This window comes from Bidens hawaiensis, unplaced genomic scaffold, assembly GCF_021521415.1.
Source record: "Bidens hawaiensis isolate Kalapana, Puna unplaced genomic scaffold, B.hawaiensis_p1.1 tig00023651_1, whole genome shotgun sequence".
Lineage (NCBI taxonomy): Eukaryota > Viridiplantae > Streptophyta > Magnoliopsida > Asterales > Asteraceae > Bidens > Bidens hawaiensis.
The window spans coordinates 268,820-279,663 of NW_027493715.1; the positions used below are offsets into that span (position 1 = coordinate 268,820).

General features: G+C 40.9%; 1 protein-coding gene across 1 annotated transcript; it reads right to left on the reverse strand.

Moving 5' to 3' along the window:
* Window positions 1-427: 427 nt before the first annotated feature.
* LOC143567853 (uncharacterized) lies at window positions 428-874 on the reverse strand. Its single transcript, XM_077054153.1, has one exon. The coding sequence runs from the start codon at window positions 872-874 to the stop codon at window positions 428-430; it is 447 nt and encodes a 148-aa protein (XP_076910268.1).
* Between the last annotated feature and the right edge of the window lie 9,970 nt (window positions 875-10,844).

Sequence of the window (10,844 nt, forward strand, 5' to 3'; positions counted from 1 at the left end):
AACCAACCTCGAATTCTCATCATCCGTCAACCCAGAAGAAATGATGATGGGCAAATCGGCCTCACCGTCCAAGAAAGCATACTCCAAATGAGGAGGTAGCTCTTTAAGCTTAAGGGACGATGATGCCTCAATCGATGGTCTCTCCTTCGGTCCCTCGGTGCTATCGACAACCGTGAACACCTCGGGGTATTCAGGAGGTGAGCTAGCAAGAATGCTCAGGTCATGCTCTAGGGGAACATCAACCTCGTCCTCCTGATTGAGCAAATCTGCTCCAGAGATGTAGTCAAGACAGCGCTCAAACTGAGATATGAACGTGTCAAGAAAGTAAACGGAATCATCTTGACTACTGGAGTTCCTCATCGATTTGACGACATCAAAGGTGACGTTCTCCTCCCCTACACGAAGTGAAATTTTGCTATCGAAGACGTCAATAAGCGCCAGTACGCAGGAAGGGTCGTCCCAAAATGAGCGGGACCTGATCGTCAGCCTCAATGTCAAGAATAACAAAATCCACAGGAAAAACGAATTTATCGACTTTAGCGAGTACGTTTTCCACGATTCCCCGAGGATATTTGACCGAACGGTCGGCCAAGGATAAACTCATGCGCGTCGGGACCGGCTCGCCAAGGTCTAGCTTTTTATAAAGACAATATGGCATCAGATTTATGCTAGCACCTAAATCGGCCAACGCGTAGCTCTCAGTTGAGCTGCCAAACAAACACGGGATCGTGAAGTGTCCCGGGTCTACTAATTTTTCCGGAAGCTTGTTCTGGACTACCGCAGAGCATCCTTCATTTAGACATACCGTCGAAAGCCCCTCCAGCTTCTTCTTGTTCGAAAGAAGAACTTTTAAGAATTTGGCATATTTGGGCATATACTGGAGTGCTTATACAAATGGAAGATTGATTTTAAGCTGTTTAAACATGTCTAAAAAATGTCCATATTCCTCCACATACTTCTGCCGCAGAAGACGAGCAGGATACGGAACTTGATTAAGATCGACTTCGGGACTCTTCTTTTCTTCAATCTTCTTCTTAACGACCTTCTCCATAGGAGACTCACCGTTTGACGCGGGTACTTGCTGGGGCTTGCCTCTCGTGCGTCCTCACAGGAGCCTCCATCTCTATCTCCTAGTCCACCGGCTCCTCATCATCTGCCGGCGGTTGCTCTCTATCGCCTCCTCTACTACTGCGGGTGGTCACCGCCTTCAACTGTGCCTTCGGGTTAAGCTCGGTGCTTCCCTGAAACACTCCGACCTGCTTATTAGGTAGCATATGTTTCATCATCTCATCTATCTTTCGAGACATCTCCAAGATTGACGAATGTTGGTTCTTCAGTAAGGTGTCGTGCTCAGCCAGTCTATTCTGTGTGTTATTATCTCTGTCAATAAGTTGGGCAAGCATGGTAGATTGCTTAGTTAGAAACTCCTTAAGATCCGGATCCATACCATTGCTCTTCCCCACACTCAAACTCCCTGCCACCTCTGTATCTCTAACCTGACTCTGCTCCTGCCTCGGCTGAAAGCCCTGAGCATTACCTTCCGACCTCCAACCATAGTTTGAGCTATTCCTCCATCCGGGGTTCCCGTAGGCATTCTGTCCTCTATTCTGATTTCCCTAGTAGTCCACCTGCTCCTGCTGATCGACCGGACAATCAACTGTGTCGTGCCCTCCTCGACAGATCTCGCACCAATTAACAACCTTCTTCAAGTCCTTAATTTCCCTCTGAATTGCCTCTAAGGCAGCCGTGATGCTAGTATCATTCGAGACTTGATGGACGCCTCGAGCGGAAGAAGTGGTGGTTTTGGAAGTACCTCGGGCGGACAATCCCTGCTGCTCGGCTAAGGCGAAGCTCTCAAACATCAACTCACACTCATCTATATCCAGCTTCTCTAACATGTCCCTTCCAGCTGACGAGTTGAATCTTTGCTGCATCTCAAAAGTCAGCCCGTTACAGAATTTCTCGACTACGGCCCATTTGGACAGACCATGCTGGGGGCATCTACTAAGCAGATTATGGAACCTTTCCCAAGCCAAAGGGTATGACTCGTCAGGGTCCATGCGGAAGGAGTAGATCTGATCACGAAGTTGCGAGGCTTTAGATGGCGGAAAATACTTCTTTAGAAATCTATCTTGAAGTTTGTCCCAGGTAGTGATGGACCCAGGGGGAAGGTTTTCCAACCATGATGAAGCTCGACCCTCAAGAGAAAATGGAAAAAGATGAAGGTAAATAGAAGCACGAGTGGCGTTGGCGATATGAAAAGTGTCGCAGATGCGAGTGAATTTGTTTAGATGGCCCGGTGCGTCCTCGTCTTCAAATCCGTGAAATGGGGACGAATTAGTAATAGAATTCATGACGTTGGGCGGAATATGCCAGTTATTAGCATCATGCATCGCTGGACGTGTGATAGCAGACCGTCTCCCCATAACTCCCTCATTCGCTCTCGAGTGAACCGTACGCCTAGGGGGAATAACGTCACCCATATCTAAAGTGTAATCTGAAACGTGTACCTTGCTTTCGCGTAGAGCACGTGTAATCTCCCGAAGCTCCCTACGGCGCTCACGAAAATCTCTCTCGGGTTTGTCAGAAACAGTGAACTCTGGTGGTCCTAGTGAATGAGAACGTCGCATACGCAGAAAAACAGATAAAATAGTGAGGACCCAAACTTATCCCTAAAGCACATGAAGCACAAATAGCAATTAAGAGCAATTAAGCAATAAAATAAAATAAAATATAATTATTTAAACTAAAACTAAAAACAAAGAAAAAGCAAATAGAATCTAATTCGCCAATTACCAAGTGTCCCCGACAACGGCGCCAAAAACTTGATGTGCCTAAAAGTGGTATATAAAAATATTGCAATTAATAACCTAGCACAACGAGTAATAAAAACCTAGAATACCCTAAACCAAACCACTAGCAACAGGCAAGTGAACCTATTGGGTGTAGAATAGCTATGGGAAGTCCGGGAATATCGAACCCTAGAGACACTTATTGAATTAACGAACTTAGATTCTAAAAGCTAAATAAAATTTAACTAAATTAAACTTAAAATTCTAAGACTTAGATGAAAACCACTAATGAGAAAGGCGTTACCTAGGCTTGAAATCTTATTTGTGAATCTTGGATGCTTATCGGCTATGGAAATTGTGATGGAACCGGGATCTAAAGATACGACGCCCTAGATATGCTAGTGGATCCCTGATCATTCTTTAGGTGTCACCTAAAAGAATTACAAAAATCACAGACAATAAGGGGGAAATCCACTCTCGTGTAATCTATGCCCAAACTGCCTAATCAATAAGACAACCCCAACTATCTATTACCTCTCAGTCTCAAGATAGGTAGAACACTTAAAATCTCTAAACCCTCAAACAATAGTTCCTATGGATTATGTCGACTATAAACCATAAACTAGTTACGAAGACACAGTAGGTAACCTAATATGCGTCTACACATGAAAGACTTTCACAAAGACACATATGGAACAATTGAATAAAAGTAAATTAATATTAAGCATGCATATTCATCTTAAAAGCATCAAAAAGTCTATTACAATAATATTAGTCCAACACCAATAACCCAATACCGACAAGTAAACCAAAGTTCAACAAATATTCATTCAAAGCCTAGGCAACTAAAAATTTTCTGGCCAATAATCATGCTCAAAGACAAAACAAAATAAATAAGTTCAACAACCAAGATCATAATAAAAATTAATATAATTAAAAACAAGTGAACCGTGTTCGAACGAGTCGGTGTGAACCCGAACTCCCAATTCTCTACTGCCTTGGAACCCACCCAAAAATATGTGCGGCTGTATGACTTATGAATCCCACGTGCAGTCTTCAACTTCAACCAATGGCGGCTCTTCTGCTCCTAGAGAATAATAATAATAATAATAATAATAATAATAATAATAATAATAACAATAATAATAATAATAATATAATAATAATAATAATAATAATAATAATAATAATAATAATAATAATAATAATGTCAAGCGGCTCCTTGCTTTTCTTTTGGATGGCGGCTGGGATATTTTTTACTTCGTAGGTTTTTTTCGTCAGGTTGAGGGTTTGGACTATACTGGTGTCATTGTTAGAAACAAAGCAAGGCTTGTGGTTAGTGTTTTTCGTCAGGTTGAGGGTTTGGACTATACTAAGGTGTATGCTCCAGTGGCTCGTCTTGAGGCCATTCGGATATTCTTGGCATATGCATCGTACATGGGATTCACAGTCTATCAAATGGATGTCAAGACAACATTCCTATATGGTGAAGTGAAGGAGGAGATTTATGTGGATCAGCCTCCGGGTTTTGTGGATCCTAAGCATCCTTCGCATGTCTACAGGTTGGACAAGGCTCTCTATGGCCTTCATCAAGCTCCTTGAGCATGGGATGCGACGTTGATGACTCATCTTTTGGAGCATGGGTATAAGCGTGGAATCATTGGTCAGACATTGTTTATAAAGACTGTTGGAAAGGATCTGATCTTGGTTCAGATTTATGTGGATGACATCATTTTTAGCTCTACCTGCACCACTCTATGTTCTAAGTTTGAGGAAGTAATGAAGAAAAGGTTTGAGATGAGCTCGTTGGGGGAGATGACTACTGTAACATCCCGTAACCGCAGCGGAAACGTACACGGGATGCAACAGACACATCTGATATCAACAGCATTGCTTATAAAGAAAATACCACTACATTAATTTATATCATATTACATTGTTGCGAGTTTCGTTACTGTCTAGGTGTTACACACATGTTTTACCGATAAGACATTAATATATTCATTACAAAATATAGATCAGCAAGCTTCCAACAAGTAGCACAGATCATTAAGCACATATCAATCATTCCAACTTGGGCATACCTAGAAAACATGTAAAGAAAACGGGTCAACTACGAATAGTTGGTGAGTTTCACTAAATTAAATAAACACTGACAGTTCATTTTATTAACCATTTATTAGCAATGTAATTATGCTGGGAACTATGTTACCCCAGAGCATTTCTACTAATCTTCTGGGAACTATGTTACCCCAGAACAATAATAACCTCTGGGAACTACGTTACCCCAGAACATTAATAACCTCTGGGAACTACGTTACCCCAGAACAATAATAACCCCTGGGAACTATGTTACCCCAGAACAATAATAACCTCTGGGAACTACGTTACCCCAGAACATTAATAACCTCTGGGAACTACGTTACCCCAGAACAATAATAACCCCTGGGAACTATGTTACCCCCAGAACAATTCCACACGATAAACAATTTATATATTCTATGCATCAAACCATATATATATAAATATACAAGTGTTTCCATACGATCGGTATGTACTTAAATATTTTAACAAAGACATGTTTTCCGCCCCGGGAAAATATTTAAAACAGTTCAGTAAAAGGGGCTCGTGAAAACTCACCTTTCTGTGAGTCGGGATGTGATACAATGAACTGCTATAAGCCTGGATCTGTAATATAATATCTAGTCGTTACTATATAATTCCCATAAATTAAATACGTATCAATCGGTACATCTGGGGACATTGTTAGCCCAGTACTGTACTCGATTCGGGGACAATGTTAACCCCGTGACACTTCTAAGGACTCAGATTGTGACATTGCTTAGAGTCTGACGGTCAAAATTATCATTTTTATGATTTCCTTGATTTGCGTGCCTAGCACGGTTATCCGTTTTTAGTTTAAAAAAAAATGGGTTTGGTCACACCCGACCCAAAAATGGTGTTTGACTGTTAATTTAGTTAAAGTGATGAAATTAGAGCTCGGTTTGGTCACCCCGTTTGGCCGCGGGGCCCGTTTCCGTCATTTAGGTGCCGGAAACAGTAAAATCGGGTGAAATTACCCAAATCATCCGAATTATTTTCGGATGATTTTCTTTTATTTAATTTACTTAGTATTATGAAAATGGTCTATTTTTAGGTTTTTATATACCAGTCAGCTCGCTTATGCGAGTTTTGCCGGTTTACACGTTTTAAGCTTTAAAAATTTGTTTTTATGTCCTTTTTAGCACAAATAATTACCCGTTTAGTCTCGGGTCTTGAAATTTTGCACAAAACTTATTTTGACAGTAATAAATTTTATAAAAATTTTCCAGATTTATTTTTTTATATTTACATTTATTTATCTTTTTTTAAACATTATTAAAACACTAAATATGTCAAAAATACCAAAAGACTTTAGAAAAATCCCAAATTTTTCCGGGATGATCCCTGCCATCCTCAAAACTCCCTGGAATTTTTCCAGAACCCAAAACTCAGTTTTCAAGCCATTTTCACAAAAACCGAGCTAGAAAGCCCTAGAACTCGTTTTACCGAAAAGCCCCCTTAGGCTTCTCCAACTGAGCTCAAATTTTGTGTGTGACTTTTATATGTTATAAAAACCTTATCCTAAATTTTCCAGAATATTTCATCAAGTTTAGCTATTTTTCACCATTTTTGGCCAAAAACCGAGCATTAAATTCACCAAATATTCATCTTTTATCCAAAAATTACCAAAAATTCACAGATCTCATATTTTCATGTATAGATCATCTCTGTGAAATTTCATGACCCGAATCTAAGCACTCTACAATCTGTCCAAATTCACTAAATCACACGAAAACCGAACTATCTTGTGTTTTCTAGCGTTAGATCGCAAAGATCTTGGTTTCTAGCCTTTGCTAGTCACTAGATACAACACTTACAAGCACAATAACACTATACCAAGCAAGTTACACCAACAATCAAACCATTTCTTTCCTAGTGTCGGTTTTGATATAAAAACAAAGGTTTTAACCGTAAAAATCCGTTCTCGACTCTTTTTACTCATTTCTTGGACCAAGATCCCTTGTATAACTTGTATACATCTCTTGATCATGCAAGAGTCGGTTTCATCTCGGGTTTTCACCCGTCTTTCACATAGAAACTCATTTTACAAGATTTCAACCGTAAAAATTCATTATAAACTCTTTTAACTCATCACTTGGATCAAGATCCTTTGTATAACTTGTATACATCACTTGATCATGCGAGAATCGGTTTCAACTCGGGTTTTCACCCATTTTTACATTTGAAACCTCCTTTTCTCAAGATCATGAAGTTGGAAACAAAATTTAAGCAATAAAACATGTGTTATACCTTGTGTTCTTGGTTTGGATCAAGGGTTTTTGGGTTGAATGTTTGAAGGTTTGAAAGATTTGAGAGAGTTTGGTGTTAGAAAAAAGGAAATGAATTGATAATGTGTGTGTATATGGCCGGCTCTATTGGTGATGTGGGGGGGGCCCACATCTCAAACCATGGCCACACATTTGGATTACACAATCCGGATAATGTTGTGGATAGTCTGGTTCAGTTCGTTTCTCGTTTAAACTCGTAATTCGGCTTAAAACGAGCCTAAAATGGTCGTTTTTCGGGTTAAAATAAAATTTACATAAAACTGATTTAAAAACTTTAAAAAACTTAACCCATGACATTAAATGACTTAAAACATTGTATTGTCGGTATTTGTGCATCTTTTTCGGCTTGATTGATCGTCTCTTGCTTGGTTTGATGCTAAAGGTTTCGTTTATCGTATCGACGTACTAATAAATCGAAATCCTTTTTCTGTGCTATAATTCACTTATCCCGAAGCATTAATACTTCGTAAACATCACTAAACATTATATACTTCGTCTATGATGTAATTCCCGATTCGTTCGGGTTTCAATAATCGTTCATTGGTTAATTGTAATTCCAATACGATTCACTATATAATCGAGTATGATTCGTACTGTGAATCATATATACTCGTATATACGTACTATAACTCATATAATCAATATTAAATGACACGTGAATAGTATATACCGGCTAGGGTATACCTGGATTTGCCGGAATCGTTACATTCTCCCCCCGTTATAAAAATTTCGTCCTCGAAATTTTACACGTCAACTACTTCCTTTTGAGGAAATAGGTGGGGGTATTTCTTCTGAAATTCATCCTTTCGTTCCCAAGTAAATTCTTGGCCTCGTTGCGAATTCCATCTAACTTTGACCAACGAGATCTTATTGTGTCTAAGTTGCTTGATTTTCCCGTCTACTATTTCTATGGGCTCCTCCACAATGTTGAGCTTATCATTTATTTGAACACCCTCTAAGGGTAATACCGATGTCTCATCCGACAGACACCGTTTCAGGTTCGACACGTGAAACACGTTGTGAACTGCACTCAGTTCATCAGGCAGTTCTAATCGGTATGCAACAGGACCGATTTTCGCAGTAATAATGAATGGTCCAATATATCTAGGGGCCAACTTCCCCGCCTTTCCAAATCTGACCACTCCTTTCCAGGGTGATACTTTCAAATATACCTTTTCCCCCTTCTCAAATGACAACGGTTTTCGACGGGTATCGGCATAACTCTTCTGCCGATCCCGCGCGGCTTTCAGGTTGTTCTTGATTTCAAGAATCTTGCTGGTCGTCTCCTGGACCAGATCCGATCTAATGACCTGCGAGTCACCCACTTCAGACCAGCAAAGTGGTGATTGGCACTTCCGTCCATATAATGCTTCATAAGGTGCTGCCTTTATACTGCTATGGTAACTGTTATTATAGGAAAATTCAACGAGTGGGAGATGTTGATCCCAGTTTCCCTTAAAGTCCAGTACGCAGGCACGAAGCAAATCCTCCAAAGTTTGAATGGTCCTCTCAGACTGACCATCGGTCTAAGGGTGGTAAGCTGTGCTTAGGTCAATACGTGTTCCCAATGCTTCTTGGACAGCTTGCCAAAGTTTGGAGGTGAAATGGCTATCCCTATCGGAGATGATCGAGATGGGGATGCCATGACGAGACACTATTTCATTTATATAAATTTGCGCAAGTCTCTCAGTGTTATAATTATTTCTAATTGGAATAAAATGTGCCGATTTGGTTAATCGATCCACGATTACCCAAATTGCATCATGTCCCCGGGGTGTCTTAGGGAGGTGTGTCACGAAATCCATCGTGATTTGTTCCCATTTCCATTCGGGAATTTTCGGTTGTTGTAACATTCCCGAGGGTTTCTGGTGCTCCGCCTTAACTCTCGCACACGTCGTACACTTGCCGACGTATGTGGCTATATCCTTTTTCATACCTGGCCACCAGTAAAATTCTTTCACATCTTTGTACATTTTATCTGATCTCGGATGTATGGAATATTTTGATTTATGTGCTTCGTCCATGATCAATTCACGAAGGTCATGGAGGGTCGAAATCCAAATCCGATTTTTGAAATAGAGAATTTCGTCCACACGCTGTTCGAAATTCTTCTCGTTACAGAAAAGTCCCTCTTTTTCCAATTGGTCCCCTTTCGACGCCTCGCGTTGAGCGACTCGAATCAAATCCGAAAGGTTCGACTGGACTATCATTCCCAACGCTCGCACGCGTAGTGGCTTAACTCGATCTTTCCTACTCAAGGCATCGGCTACAACGTTAGCCTTGCCGGGGTGATATCGGATGTCACAGTCATAGTCACTTAGTAACTCGACCCACCTTCGTTGTCTCATATTCAGTTCTTTCTGATCGAATATGTGTTGCAAACTTTTATGATCAGTGAAGATGGTGCACTTTGTACCGTAGAGATAGTGCCTCCAAATTTTAAGTGCAAAGATGACTGCTCCCAGTTCTAGGTCATGAGTAGTGTAATTTTTCTCGTGAACTTTTAATTGTCGCGAAGCATAGGCTATAACCTTACTATTTTGCATCAATACGCATCCTAACCCTCTCCGGGATGCGTCACAATACACGAAAAAACCATCATCTCCGTCGGGGAGACTTAAGATTGGCGCTTGGCACAATCTTTGTTTTAGCGTTTGAAACGCCGTTTCCTGCTCTTCACCCCATTCATACTTCCGATCCTTTTGAGTCAGGAGGGTTAAAGGTTGGGCGATGCTGGAAAAGTTCTCTATAAATCGACGATAGTATCCAGCTAAGCCTAAGAATTGGCGGATTTCCTTTGGAGACTTAGGCGCTTGCCAATTCTTAATTGCTTCAACCTTACTCGGGTCAACGTGTATTCCTTGGTGGTTTATAACGTGACCGAGGAATTGCACCTCTTGTAACCAGAAGTTACACTTGGAGAATTTTGCATATAACTTCTCCTGATCCAGGAGCTCTAGAACTAACTTTAAGTGTTGCTCGTGCTCTTCTTTACTCTTCGAGTATATCAAAATATCGTCAATAAATACAATGACGAATTTGTCGAGATAGGGTTTACAGACTCGATTCATGAGGTCCATGAATACTGCTGGCGCATTTGTTAGCCCAAAAGGCATAACTAAGAACTCGTAATGGCCGTAGCGAGTCCGGAATGCAGTTTTTGGGATATCCTCCTCCTGAATTCTAACCTGATGGTATCCCGATCTAAGATCTATTTTTGAAAAGTAGCTCGCACCTTGTAGTTGGTCGAACAGATCATCGATTCGGGGGAGAGGATACCTATTTTTGATTGTCAACTTGTTCAATTCCCTGTAATCAATGCACATTCTAAGGCTCCCGTCCTTCTTTTTCACGAATAGAACAGGTGCACCCCACGGGGAATAACTGGGACGTATAAATCCTTTATCCAACAATTCCTGCAACTGATTGGATAATTCTTGCATCTCAGATGGTGCAAGTCGGTAGGGCGCCTTAGCAACAGGGCCAGCTTGTGGTAACAGATCGATTCTGAATTCGACCTGTTGGGTTGGCGGTAATCCAGGAAGTTCCTCTGGAAAAACTTGTGGAAATTCGCGTACCACGGGAATATCGTCCACCCGTTTTTCCTCAGAATCAGCGGCCGTCAGGCTCGCTAGATACGCCACACATCCCTAACGTATAT